General features: G+C 43.2%; 1 protein-coding gene across 6 annotated transcripts in view; it reads right to left on the reverse strand.

Moving 5' to 3' along the window:
• dmd (dystrophin) overlaps positions 1 to 15,503 on the reverse strand; it is a 481,347-nt gene that overhangs the window by 338,311 nt on the left and 127,533 nt on the right. For all 6 annotated transcript variants that reach the window (XM_042077917.1, XM_042077916.1, XM_042077914.1 and 3 more), the window contains one exon: positions 3,225 to 3,406. In XM_042077917.1, the coding sequence (XP_041933851.1) occupies positions 3,225 to 3,406 (182 nt within the window). The remainder of the gene's footprint in view (positions 1 to 3,224; positions 3,407 to 15,503) is intronic.

Below are 15,503 nucleotides of genomic sequence, written 5' to 3' on the forward strand. Positions count from 1 at the left end.
GGTGGGCTTATATCTCTTTTCTCCCGAACTTAATTAATCAGTTCAGTCAGTGTATCTAGGAACAGGAGCGTCATGGCAGAGTCAGTGCCCCTCAAAAAGGAACATTTAAGACCCATTTCACATCAGACTACACAAAAGTGTACCCAATTGTCTCATAAGAGTAAAACATAATGATTGTCTTGCACACTGCACTGTTTGTAACAGTGACTTTAGCATTGCTCACGGCGGGTTAAATGATTGCAAAAGACTTGTTGAGGTGAGTTTAACAAGTGTAATTTCATTTGCATATTACTCAGGCCTATACTAGATGGCTAGTTGCCAAGGCTACATGAAAAGGCCAAACTACCAAAATCTACATATTTTACTATCACAATTTCTATCAATAGGCCTTCCTTATTTGGTGTACTGACTAGACATTATTGAACAAACATCTGAATTTCAGTATCTACTGTAAGTAGGTTAGATTTTTATGTTGAGGCGGTGGGGGTGTTGTCGGCAGCTGCTGAAAGTAACTAATAAAGTAATTTGTAATCTAACTTAGTTACTTTTAAAATCAAGTAATCAGTAAAGTAACTAAGTTACTTTTTAAAGGAGTAATCAGTAATCAGATTTTTACTTTTTCAAGGTAACTGTGGCAACACTGATAACAACAGAGCATAACAATAATAGTTGTAATATTGATTATCAAAATGATACTTTTATGTACCCATATAGATATATTTCTGAGCCCATCCTTAGACTGGGTGTGTGTCTGTGTGTGTGTGTGTGTGTGTGTGTGTGTGTGGGGGGGGGGGGTTGGGTCTGGGCACAGGTCAAAGAAGTTTCAGAAAGGCAAACCGAGAGTACTGAAAACCGAAAGAGTACTGTAGCTTCTTTGTTCTTTCAAAACAATAATCCACCATTTGTTGTGGAAATAAATCAGTAACAAAATGGTAATATCTGGGAGTTCATATACAATTATTTTGTTGTAATGAGATAATGGTGAAGTTTCAAATAAAGTCATGAAATGGTAAGATACAGTAGTGTATATAGTTTCGGTAATTACCCAGAAACAAGTGATTTGCTTTCAATTATGCGGTAACAGGGCTGTTTCTATTTAATTTAGCAGCATTAACAGCTAAACAGACAATGTCCAGAAACTGATGCTTAATACACACCTCAACTTAATTTTTTGAATTGGAATAACAATATAGAGTTTGACAATAGTTCAACAGAAATAAAAGTCAGCATTCACATTGTAAGAATACTACTACTACTACTACTACTACTACTACTACCGTATTTAATACTACTACTACTACTACTACCATATTTTCCGGACTATAAGTCACACTTTTTTCATAGTTTGGCTGGTCCTGCGACACAAACAAAACTGAAGAGTAATAGTTGATAAAAGCATTAAAGAACAAGAGTTAAAACAAAATTGGTAACACTTTACGGTAAGAATACATGAATTATCATCTTTAAGGAAAGATGAATGCAGCAATGTACAGAGACATCCTGGAAGAAAACCTGCTTCAGAGCGCTCTTGACATCAGATTGGGACAGTACATCTTTCAACAAGACCCTAAGCACACTGAAGGAGTAGCTTCAGGACAACTCTGTGAATGTCCAGACTTGAATCCCATTGAACATCTCTGGAGGGATCTGAAAATGGCTGTGCACTGACGCTCCCCATCCAACGTGATGGAGCTTGAGAGGTTCTGTAAAGAGAAATGGGTGAAACTGGCCAAAGACAGGTGTGCCAAGCTTGTGGCTTCATATTCCAAAAGACTTGAAGCTGTAATTGCTGCCAAAGGTGCCACAACAAAGTATTGTGCAAAGGCTGTGAATACTTATGTAGCAATTACATGGGTGCCATTGTTTTGGGATGTTTCCCTCATGCAAGCATCATAAACATTGGTAGGCAAATGGAAAAAAAATATTGACATGCTTTTTAATGAAATTTAATTTGAACGCCTGAATGTAAGGATTCAGGAAACACAATACCAGCTTTTGTGTATGGTAAATGATAGGTGTAAATCACTGATCTTGAAATCTTTAACTCATTGAATGCCAAGCTGTTTTCGGGAGCTTTGTCCTAGAGTGCCAGCAATCTAGACCATTGTTGATTATTTTTGTACAGCCACAGCATATTCTGTGTTATAGCTATGAACACATACAATAGCTCGATTAAAAGGTGAGACTTTAAGCTCTCGGTGGGTGCAAACCGTGTATTTCTACACACCTCTGTTCCTGAGAAATCCCAAGCTAAACAGTGGCTAGTTTTCATCAAAATCGCTGTTTTTTTCCAGAAATGGAGATATAACATCTTTCATGAAATATGAAGTGTTGCCTGTTACTTACTTGTGTGAACTTTCCGGGAAGTGATCAGCGAGACCTGGCGAGACTGCCACCTAGTGATAGACCCACGAAAATGGCCTGGTTTTGACCTGACGTGCATGCGTCACTGATTCGACCCAAAGCGGCAACCGAGTTATGATAAAATGTCCAGATAAAATGTCCAGATTGTGCGTTTTCATGAGTTTCACGATCATCATATATTTCATTTCCATTCATCACAGAGTTCCCAAAATCACATATAAGGTGTGTTAGAGTGTCTAGTTTCGTAATATTACGTTTTTGGCACTCAACGCATGGGAAGGAAAAACGTAATATTACGTTTTTGACACTCAATGAGTTAACAGGAAGACTATTTATGCTACAATAGCTTTTGGCCATGTTATATTCAAATTTGACTATACAATTTAATGCTAGACAGTGTATTATATAGTCTCTTATATACCATGACAATTATAAGCTGTTTTTATGGAAGAATCCACGTCGTTCTATCAAATGCCATTACATAATTAAATAGCCTTCCAACAGGTTGAAGCGGAGCTTTGCTTCCAACGTTATCAAGTGGTTTCAGTTTCTCTCGCGCAGACACGTACAAGCATGCATTGAACTGAATTACTCATAGCAACACTTGATGACACCAAATTAGCAAGTATTTCCTCCTGATTGCAGAAACGTTTATTTTCTTTTTTTGTTGGTCCGTGGCAGCAAATTATTACACGGAGCACCAGGAATAATTTCGCTCCACCATAGTTTGAGAAACGCTACACCGCCTGATATATGTGAACCCTGATAAGTACTGGCACCTTTTCCTCCACTTCAAGCACTGGTAGTAGCAGTAGAAGTAGTAGTAGGTAGTTTCTTGTGATATAAGAAAACTCACATACCGTTTCTGGAGCTCAGCATCAACTACAATCTGTCTTTTCTTCTGGGGAGGAGAGGAGGGCAGTTTCTCCTTTGAGTATTTCATCATGACCTTCTCTCGAGTAGTAACTTTAGTTACAGATGCCATGACAGTTTGCTTGACTTCTGTCTGTGATGTGGTCTGTAATCTGACAGATGGTGAAATCTGGGAAAAGAAAAATAACTGTATGTCTTCTTAATCAGAAATGCATGAGTGCTTGTAGCACCCACCAATATAATAGCCTTCCACCAATGTAATAAAACTCTGCATGTTTCAAATGTAATAATCCTGCCAACGTAATAATTTCCCACCAACATAATAACTGTTGCTTAGTACCATAGTAATAAACCATTTTTCCGCCTGTAAGATATGGTGCAATAATGTTGGCGGTGAACACTGTAAGATTTGAGAAAAAGCCGCTGACAATGTCGGGCTATCCTCACTTGAAAGAGAGAGCAGGCCCACAGTTTCTCTCGCGCAGACACGCACAAGCATGCATTGAACTGAATTACTCATAGCAACACTTGATGACACCAAATTAGCAAGTATTTCCTCCTGATTGCAGAAACGTTTATTTTCTTTTTCTGTTGGTCCGTGGCAGCAAATTATTACACGTGGAATGAAAAATATGTTGGGCCGTTATCCTGTTGATCGCGTGTATGAACAATGGACAAATGAATGGAGTGAATAGTTAATTGGTAACTGTTATTATTACAAACTCGATTAATCTGGCTCCATTTAATTAATACTCGAACTCGAAACAATTACCAAGTAACTAGTTTATCAGCTATGGAAGAGCATGGCATGGCATACTACGAGAATTGAAGAATACGATTGGTAGGCAAATGAACAATTTATTTGGCACTAAGCCTTAAAAGGTAAATGTAATCAATATCACTTCAGTTGAATGTAAAAGTAAACTCACATAGTCTACTGTAACAAAGTAAAGTAACAAAGTATCAAACAGTAACAAAGGAAGCTTATCAAGACACAAACTTAAGCTTAACAAAATAACAAGTTAAGAATAACAGATACACCAGATGAAACAGTATACGAAATAAGATTACAAACCCAAATATTAAAGGATAGAAAGAGAGAGGGAATGAGAGGGAGAGAGAGAGGAAGATGGAATGAAAGAGAGGGAGAAAGGGAGAGAGAGTGAGAAAGAGAGAGAGGGAGCAGGGAAGAGTCAGAGCCAAAAGCCAAGATAAAGAGAAGAGACCTTGGCCCATATCGCGCACTCAAGCGCAATTCACCCTTCGCTAAGTCCCGCCCACCTTAGTTACTGTTTCTATGTCTGACAAGCTTTACCACCCTGCACGTCTATTACATAGGGGGAGAACCGGGACTTTCAATGAAATGTCATTTACAAAGACATCGTACCACACTGAAAGCTAATATTTTTTCACTAGCAACCTACATCTGTCCTCTGTGAAATACAGTTGGAATTTCAGCTCTGAACAAAACCGTTCATGAGTTATTTAAGCAGAAGCTGAATGTGCGTTTTGTTTCATTCGACTCTCCTGGCCAGAATGAATGGAACAGGCATGGGGGACGAAAGAAACATACCATTTAAGCTATGTACAGTACTTACCACAACTTCAATATTTGACAACATATCATGAATGGTACTTCAAATAGGTGTTATTTTAAATAGATTGCTGATGGGCTATACATCTTGGTAAACTTCTTGCCGTTATCGTGAAGCGTGTATCTCGCGGTTATGGAAATATCATGCAATATGCCATTTTTGTGTGTGTTCCCAATTATATCATATTTCTATAGTGTAACATGTTATTTCACTGTGTCTTTACGTGGGTTAGGGCACCACACATCAAAATAAGTGCCCTTCATTACCAACAGGCCTTCAGTCTCCACAGGTTAACATGGCAAAACTCGAAAAGCTTGTCAGACCTCCCGTGCCTAGTGACAGGTTGCTAAGCCACGATTGGCCTGTGGCAGTTTTCGGGTGTGGCTTAGCGAAGGGTGAATTGACTTTGTATAATGACGCTTATGTCTTTCCTATTTTGCATTCAGCGCATATTGGAATTTTCCCTCCACAGGCACAGTTGGTAAATCAGGAAATGCAATTGCACCCAAGGGGGCCGTTCAGCGAAAAGAGGAGGCGTGTTCCGGCGCAAACATTCATGTTGATATTTTGCAGTTTCAGAAAACAATAATAAAAATCCTGGTCTAAAGTCAGTGGAGCAATTTCAGATGCTATTTTAAGGGCGCATGCATGGCCACAGGGGCGTCTGCAGGAATTAATGCACACCGATCTACAGACACCCCGTGCACACGCAGAAACATTCAAAGCCTTGATAATATTTGTCCGTTTCCAGGTTTTGTTTGTCCATTGGTCACCTAAAAAGTAGCCATAAAAAAGTAGTCCAACATCCACATGCAATATCTTTACAACAACAACGCCTAATTATGATACATTCATTTGGACAACTTTATACAGCCCTATGTGACGGATATTGGCAGGTCTTAGACCCCGCCCTGTTTGGTGTGCCTGTGCTCTCTACCCCTCTTTCTCTGTTCCTGTTGAGCAGGTGTTGGTGCTCAGGTGTGCCTGATTGGCAGGATTATAAATCGCCTGCATCCACAACAGCGAGCGAGGCTTCCTTTTAGTTTCTGTTAAATTTACCTTTATTTAATAAATTATCTTTATTATTACGGAATCAGCGTGTGGTCTCCCCATTCATGTTTCATGCATTGAGCTGGCATGTCACATATGGGGACTCTCCGTGATTTTTTCCGGAATTTGGTAAGGTAATTTTCCGTGAAGTACACTGTTTTGCATTGGCCTTACTGGCGGGCGTAAATTGCCTGTGCAGTTAATTATAAATTGGGGAGACACGCGCTGAAATTGTTTATTTTTTTCAATTGATAAGTTAGTATTTGGTAATTTACTGAGATTTCGGTTGGCGATCTAATTGATTGAGGTTTTGTTGTTTGATTTGCCGTGGAGGAGAGCCATTTAGGGGCTGCTTGCAGCTTTCGTTACGTTTCGCTGCAGGTAAGACGTGCAGGCTGTGGTAATTTGGCGCAGGTGTAGTTTAGTTGCTAATTGGGGGGGATGGTAGGTTAGAGCCTACCTGAGCAGACGTGAAACCCCCGCGCAAGGTGAAGAGCGCTTACCGCTGGGTGCTATTGTGTATGTGTTTGTTGTGTTTGGTGTGTCGAACGCGCTGGGGTTGCTTGCAACTCAATTGCATGAGGGCACACTGAAGACTAGGCAGTGGAAATATTCAGGGCTGTTGTTTTCAGTTAGATCCGGGGCAGCTCTGGTCTTGTGGGTTTTTGGGGTGGTTATCTGCACCTGTGTTAGATTATCGGCGGATTGTACACTGTTGCGTCTGAGCCATGTTTTGAAGGAAAATCTGATTTGGTAGGCATTTTTGGGTTCAGGGTAAAATTGCAGTAATGGAAACATTGGACAGTTTTTTTGCGTGTCCATCGGAGGCATGTTTGGATGGGTTAACTATAGCTCAGTTGCGCAAAGTTGCGGAGCATTACCAATTTGACGACACTCTGCCGAAAGAATTAAAAAAACAAGAACTAAAAGATCAGGTAAGATCAAAATTGGAAAACATGTCCATTATAGAGATAGGCTCAGCCCCTGACCCCGTAGTTCCAACAGCGGCCTCTACTCCTACCCGTTCAAATGAAGGGTCGCGTTCTGAACCAAATGCTTTAACTTTTGACCAACAAATGGAGCTCTTGAAATTACAGCTGGAGCAAAAGCGTTTAGAGGCAGCAGAACGTGAGCAGGAGCGTGAAGTGGAGCTGAAGCGAATAGAAGCAGAGCGTAAAAGTCGAGAATATGAACTAGAGCAACAGCGCATTGAAAGGGAAAAGGAGCGCGAGTTTGAGTATGAAAAGATTAAACTACGTGACCGACAGGAGGAAAGGGAAAACGACATTCAAAGAGAGCGCTTAAGACTAATTGCTGAAGGTAAAATACGGGATGATTCGGGTGGAAATGTCGTAGACGAGAGCCTTTCGCGCGCAGGCAGTGAATGGTTCTGGTGAGCTCTCCGACATTAAACGTGTATGCCCACAGCTACCTAATTTGCCATCGTTGTTCGAACGCTGTGATTTTGTTCAGGCCCAGAGAGAGGATGATGGGTTGGCAGAGCTATTGGGTGGGGCCTTATCGGAAGAGAAAATGCCGAGCGCAGACCGGGGATATTTTCTCATTGACGGCTTGCTTGTGCGTAAATTTGTCTCTTATAACAACGAGTTGACTGACACTTTATTACAGATTGTCGTGCCGAAGAAATACAGAGAACGGGTATTACAGGCAGCTCGGGAAGTCTCGCAGGATAGTCTGGGATCCAGTCCGAATGAATTAGTATTTGCACATAATGTTCGCGGTCCACTGTCCGTTTTAAAAGATGGTTTGCAGGAATCGGACCCTCCAGTTAACCTCATTGATTACGTTAATGGCTTTCGTCGCAGGTTGTTTTTGTCTGGGCAGTGTGCAAAAACTAACCTCATTAAATCTCAGGCACGGATGAAAAAGGTTTTCGACCGTCATGCAGAGGTACGACTGTTCACTCCGGGGGATCAGGAATTGGCGTTGTTGCCAATCCCTGGTTCACCTTTTCGTGCACAGTTTTCGGGCCCTTATGCGGTGGTTCGTCAAGTCACTGAGCAGGATTATTTAATTGCTACACCAAATCGAAAGAAATCGTCTCAGCTGTGTCATATCAATTTATTAAAACGGTATTACACTCCATCGTCCCAAAATGATCGAGATGAGGTTAAGACTGCTGCTCTGGCAGTTGGGGGTACGGTTTCTCCTCCCCTGAGGGTGGCAGCCGAGGGGGAGGAGGAGGGTGGCCCTGACGACTGTTTACTGTTGCCACGTCTGAAAAATTCAGAAATGTTGAACAATCTTGATGGCCTGTTGGGTCATATGTCCGATGAACAGAGGGGTGAATTGAAATCACTGATTTTATCCTATTCATCATTATGTTCCGATGTACCGACATGCACTAATGCTATTGAGCACGATATAGATGTTGGTGGGGCTGATCCAATTAGCGGTTCTACCGCGTTCCACCAGCCAAACAGAAAATTCTGGACGGTGAGGTCCAGTATTTGCTTGAGAATGGTCTGGCAAAACCGTCGTATTCTAGTTGGGCGTCACCATGCTTGCTGGTAGCAAAACCAGATAGTACGTTTAGATTCTGTACAGATTATCGCAAAGTGAACATGGTAACGAAGCCCGACTCCTTTCCACTTCCTCGGATAGAGGACTGCGTAGACCGTGTAGGTTCCGCAAAATTTGTTACAAAATGTGACCTTCTCAAAGGTTATTATCAAATCTCGTTAACGCCACGGGCACAGGAGATCTCTGCTTTTGTCACTCCGTCGGGCCTGTACTCATAAAACGTTATGAGTTTTGGATTACGTAACGCGCCCTCAAGTTTCCAGCACTTGATGAACCGTGTAATATCGGGGCTTGAGGGTTGCGCCGTTTATTTAGACGACGCTGTAACAGTGAGTGATACCTGGCCTTCACATTTGTCTAGATTGGCGGCGTTATTTGAGAGGTTCTTGGCGGCCAACAATACCGTAAATTTAGCGAAATATGAATTTGCGCAGGCTACGGTGGTTTATCTGGGGAAGGTGGTGGGGCAGGGAGAGGTACGACCGGTACGGGCCAAAGTGATGGCCATTGACAGTTTCCCACCTCCTTCAACAAAAAAAGAGTTGATGCAATTTTTAGGCATGGTCGGATATTATCGGAGTTTTTGTTGGACTGACGAGTGCCAACGCGCTTTTGATAATGCCAAACTGTTGCTCACCACTGCGCCTGTCCTGGCTGCTCCCCGGCTTGACTGTCCGTTTAAAATCCATGTGGATGCCAGCCAGGTTAGGCCAGGTGCAGTGCTGTTACAATCAGATGTTAATGGTATAGACCGTCCAGTTTGTTACTTTTCAAAAAAGTTTAATGGCTACCAACTCAACTATTCGACAATCGAGAAAGAAGCGCTGGCCTTGGTGTGGGCTCTTCAGCACTTTGATGTATATGTGGGTGGGGGAGTTCATCCAGTGGTCGTGTTTTCAGATCACAATCCACTGACCTTTCTACATTCACTACAGAATCCGAATCAACGCCTGATGCGTTGGGCGTTGTTTTTGCAACCGTATGACTTACAGATTCACCATATTCGGGGCGTGGATAACGTATTGGCAGATGCGTTGTCCCGCGGCCTGGGTGTGGTGGGATAGGTTGATTGTCTGTTTCACTCATTTCTCTCCTCTCCTGTATCTCTGCTCCTGTCCCGCTTAGATTACTTTTCCAAGCGCCGGAATTGCTGTGGGTCAGGAGGTTTGGTGGTTGGTGAGCGTGAGGAGTGGTGAGGGTATGCATGGTGGGGTTTACATCTGACCCTAGTAGTGAGTGTCGAGTGGATGTGACCACGGTGTTGGGTGAGTGGGTTGTGTATGTCCTGGTATTTGGGATGGTCTATATGTGTTTTGTGAAAGGGATGTTTTATGTTACAGTATTTACAGAATCCCATTTAGGTGGGCTTCTGTCTTAAGGGGGGGGATATGTGACGGATATTGGCAGGTCTTAGACCCCGCCCTGTTTGGTGTGCCTGTGCTCTCAAACTAAAGTGGTGCATGCATTAAGTTGATGATAGCATGTTTACAAACTCTACTTTACAGATAATATTGTAAATAGCCTACTGTCATGCAGTTAATGGGATACTGTGCAGAGTCGGAAAGTTAGGTCAACTTGGTGTGAATACACACAGAGGAAATTAATTCTCGTTGTTGAGTTGCCTGATGGTAAGGTACGGCCGTAGTAGGCTACACCTGCAGGCGCGCTTGGTTGGCCATAATGTAGCGTGTGCTTCACAACGCACACTTTTCTCCTCTCATCTATACAGACACAGTAGTTCCCATTTCTGCAAACCATACATAATTACAAGGAAAAACATTACCACACGAGGGAAATCATTGTGGTGTCCATTAAGATTAATTGAAAAAATAGGCATAAATCTAGGGTACATATTTCCACAAATTATGGATGTGTTGATGACATAAATTAGGAAATATTACAGGACTTAAGGAGACCTGATGTTGGACTGCATACCTATGCCATTTAACCCAAATGCCTCAGAAGCAGCACGGGAGAGGAGAGCTTATCTGACAGAAGAGCTGCATCGTCTATAGTGAGGTATGTTAGATTACATTGCAAACATATCACCATGCATTCATAACATTGTGCGGTTGAGAGTGTTCTAACTGGTAGCATCATCACCTGGTATGGGAACTCCACAGTTAGAGATTGTAGTACTCTGCAGAGAGTAGTGCGCTCAGCTGAACGTACTATAAGAACTCAACTCCCTGCTCTACAAGATATCTATTCCAGAAGAGTACTCCTAAGAGCCCAAAAGATTCTGAAGGACTCTTCTCATCCTAACAATGGATTATTCCTACCGCTGAAATCAAGAAGACGCCTATGTAGTCACAAAGCCAGAACTGAGAGACTCAGGAGAAGTTTTTATCCCCAGGCCATCTGAACTCTGAACTCACACTATACTGACTTTGCACACATTCACTCCTCAGCACTCTCAAACATTTCCCAACTCTGAATTCACACTACTGAATTTGCACTCATTCACTCCTCAGCACTCATGACCTCCCCCCCCCCCCACACACACACCTACCTACATGACTTTTAGCACTTTCACATCCCTCTCCCTATGCTACAGACCTTTTATTTATTTTCTTATTTCATCACACATCAAAACACACACACACACACACACACACACACACACACCTGACATTCTCCAACTTTTGCACATCTCCATAGAACTTTTTATTTATTATTTTTGATTTCTCCTCCATCTATCTACCCATGTCCTTGATTGCCTAGCCTTTCTGCCCCCCCCCCCCCCAGGAAGCTTCTCCAACACACATATTGCACACTGCCCTCTCCCCACATACACAGCACACTATCCCATCTCCCCTGTCATCCCCCCAACACACACACCAAGACCCCTGGCAATGGTTTCTTCCTTGGTAAGGGAGTTTTTCCTTGCCCCTGTTGCTCTTGGGTGCTCCTTGTTGGTGACCCCCCCGCCCCGCCCCAATTCCAATCCTCCCCCACCTTTCTTATGCAGCCCTTGCCACTTAATCTACTAAACCCTTCTTCTACTGCACTTCCCCCCCCCCCCCCATAAATGCACAAATAGACACCAGACATAATTTGACATAATTTCTTACTTCCAGTAAATATATGCATGTGACAATAAACTTCCTTGTATCCTTGTATCCTTGAAAGGCTAGCCTACAGTTTGATTAGGCTACTACTTCACGTTACTTGGATATATGAGGATGTGAATTTGGTTAATAAACAACGCGCCCGCCATCATCGGCGCTCATTCCTTCTAGAAGAGGGGACCTTTAAACGAGCACTTCCCTTTGATGGGAGGAATGGTGACTGGTTAGGCCTACTTGTCTCGCCAGGAGAATGGACATCTGCTGTTGCGAAATCAGAGCCGGGGTAGCCAGCCATAGCCTAACAGGGTTCACTCGGAGACACGTAGGCGCTACAAACCGGAGCAATGGTAAGATTGCACTATGCTTTCATTCTGCTGTAGGCTATAAGGAAATAGATAGGCTACGTTAATAGATATCGATCTTAACAGTACATTTTGTTTTCACAGACTAACTTTGCCTCTTAATGGGGCCGTGACCTCCTCTTTGTTCGGAGCTGTCTGCAAGTCATTCAAGTCTGTCTCCTCAGATCCTGGTGAACTTTTACCTCTGCACCATCGAGAGCATCCTCACCAACTGTGTCACAGTCTGGTATGGCAACTGCTCTGCCTCTGACCGGAAAGCACTGTAGAGGGTGGTAAAAACTGCCCAACGCATCACTGGTTCCTCACTCCCCTCAAACGAGGCCATCCAGGACAAGAATTGCTTGCTTAAGGCACGCAGCATCATCAAAGACTTTTCACCCCACTCCCCTCTGGGAGGCATTACAGGTCTCAGGTTACAGGTTACAGGTCTCACCAGTAGGTTCAGAAGAAAACTTCTTCCCTGTGGCTGCCACCCTACTGAACTCTAGCTCTACATCCCGGTGACAACCAACAAACTTAGCGCCCCATGTCTGTCCTTCTGTCCATCACCCCCCCCGCCCCCGCCCCCTCACCCGATGCCTCTTTGCCTGTGCCTGTTGAGGTGTCCACGACCATGGCAACCTTGACAAGGACAACAAGGAGGCAGACATTCTGCAGACTTTTGCCCTTCAACAGCGTCCTCCCCCAGACAATTGCACTACCCTACCTGTGTCCACTGTGTGTTGGGTTCGCCTGCGTTTCCCTGCAACTTCCGAACGTGACAACAGGTATTGTGTGTGTCCTTTTGTTGTGCACTCTGTGCTTTCCGTGATCTCCTCGCATTAAGAACTGTTTTACCATTGTTCTGCAGGAGATACACAATGGAGTTGTTTGTAGTTCTGTGAGGGTTCACACTTATCCAATCCAAGCTCCTTGATCGCTTTGCGTTAATGAACTGTTTTCCATTGTTTAGCAAGCCATTTACTGTAGTGAAGTTGTAACAGCTGGCCTTCAGACCCACTTTGTTTTCTCTGCGCTTTATTTAAAGTCAAAGTCAAAGTCTGCTTTATTGTCAATTTCTTCACATGTCAAGACATACAAAGAGATCGAAATTACGTTTCCCACTATCCCACATAGGAAGACATATTTTACCAATTAAGTCCACAGACAAACATAACATTCAAGTAAACAATATAAAAAGTAAATAAGAAGGCACATACAATGAAGAAATAAGAGCAGCAAAATTTGGGTTGAAATTGTGCAATTGTGCATACAGTAGACAGTCAATATAATAGTGCAAAAGTCAGGCCAATAAATGGCTGAGGTAGTTCTGTTTGACCTAAGTATGCAAGTGGCATAGTGGTGCAAGTTATGTAAGAGCAGCAGAAGTGTGTTCAGAAGTGTTTTCAGGAAAACAGGACAACAACAACAACAAGTTGCAAAGTGTGCAAGTGTACAAGTGGAGTAGTGCAAGTGGAGTAGTGCAATGCAGCCATTGTGGGTCCAAAGTCCAGGATGTTATGTAGCTGAGGGTGGAGGGGGGAGAGGGGGGAGAGAGTTCAGCATCCTAACAGCCTGGTGTATGAAGCTATTGGTGAGTCTGGTGGTGCGGGAGCGCAGGCTTCTGTACCTCTTCCCAGAGGGCAGTAGATCAAACAAATTGTGAGCGGGGTGACTTGCATCACTCACAATTGTGGTCGCCTTGCGGGTGAGGTGGGTGGTGTAAATGTCCTTCAGGGAGGGGAGTGAAGCACCAATAATCCTTCCAGCTGTGTTCACTATGCGCTGCAGGGCTTTCCTGTTGTATTCAGTGCCGCTTCCGCCCCACACAGCGATACAGCTGGAGAGGATGCTCTCAATGGTGCCTCGGTAGAATGTGGTCATGATGGCTGGTGGAGCACTTGCTCGCCTGAGTTTCCGCAGGAAGTAGAGGCGACGCTGAGCTTTCTTCGCCAGTGATGCAGTGTTGGTGGTCCAGGAGAGGTCTTCACTGATGTGCACCCCCAGGAATTTGGTGCTGCTCACTCTCTCCACCACAGCACCGTCGATGGTCAGTGGCAGGTGTTGGGTGTGACCTCTCCGGAAGTCAACAACAATCTCCTTGGTCTTGCTGACGTTCAGCAGGAGGTTGTTGTCCCTGCACCACGTGGTCAGAAGGTCAACCTCCAACCTGTATTGAGTCTCGTCGCCCTTGGTGATGAGACCCACCAGAGTTGTGTCGTCAGCAAAATTCACTATGTGGTTGTTGCTGTAGGTTGCAGTGCAGTCATGCATCAGCAGGGTGAAGAGCAGCGGACTGAGCACGCAGCCTTGTGGGGCCCCCGTGCTCAGTGTGATGCTGCTTGAGATATTGTTGCCAACACTTACTACTTGAAGTCCAGTAGCCAGTTGCAGAGGTAGGTACTGAGTCCCAGTTTGTCAAGTTTGCAGATGAGTTGTTGTGGTATTATGGTGTTGAATGCAGAACTGAAGTCTATAAACAGCAATCTCACATATGAGCGCTACTGTTCAATTGCAAACGGTGCAACTTAAATAAGTTTAATATATAGACCACCGGGGAGGTTTCCTTGGGGGTATCCTTTTCTTTTTTGGGATATTTTAATTTCTACATTTTCTTTTCCACCGACACTCGGGCTGCCTATAAATGTAAATATTAACTGAGAGCAAGTCACGTTTGTTGCGCCCCTTGTTTTTGGGGAGAGCTTTCCCTTTGTAACCATTATTTCTGTTATTTCTTTTGTTCTTTTATATTTTTGTTTAACCAGTACGTTGTGGGTCTTTTTGTAGGCAAGATTGCCTCTGTTTTTTTGTAACATTAAATGAAATGCAAAGGATTTGGCTTAATAGCCAGTGTGCTGTTAAACTTGCTTGAAAACTGTATCTTGTTTATTTGTGCTCCTAGGTTGAAGAATAGGCCTTTTTTGACTGAAGAACCTTTTTTTTCCGCTTTTGGACCTTTTTGCATCTTTTTTCCCTGCCGCCCCCTAGTGGACGACCTGCCTTAAACTAAGCTATATTGACTGTTGACTGCTTTTGTGGTTGCACAATTACATGCCCGCAGGTACACCTGCTTAAAAATAGGATAGGAAAAAACATTATTCCAGCTAAGCATTCAATAATGAATACTGAAAATTATATTACAATATATTAGCCTATGATTATTGTGCAGTAGGCTAAGCAAATTTAGGCATAGCTGCATGTGACATTTTTACAGATCAAAAGCCTGACAGCTATTTTGAGTTAAGGCTACATGTTTATTGTTAAGCTTATTGAATAACTTCCTGATAGAGAAGACATACCATTTTGTGGAATGATCGTATGAAATTTGAAATGATGTGACTCAACAATCTCTGGCCTATAAGTGACACACTCTGTCTGCCACTCATTGTCTGTAGCTGATTGAAATTGCATAAGCCTAAAGCTTTGATGTAAGGCTATGTTTACCCTATTGAGTAGCTTAATGATATAGAAGACAACCCATTTTGTAGAAAGATGCATCATCATATGAGATTTGCAAAGATGTGACTCAAAAACAGCCTTTGGTAGCATAAGTGACATGTCGCTCTGTCTGCCACTCGTGATCTAGCTGTGTGGCATTCTGAAACGTTGATAAATTTGGGACCATTAGCCTATCGCTCGTTTGAATTTAGGACCTTGCAGTCAGA

The sequence above is a fragment of the Alosa sapidissima genome, chromosome 22 (assembly GCF_018492685.1).
Source record: "Alosa sapidissima isolate fAloSap1 chromosome 22, fAloSap1.pri, whole genome shotgun sequence".
In the NCBI taxonomy this organism is placed as follows: Eukaryota; Metazoa; Chordata; class Actinopteri; order Clupeiformes; family Clupeidae; genus Alosa; species Alosa sapidissima.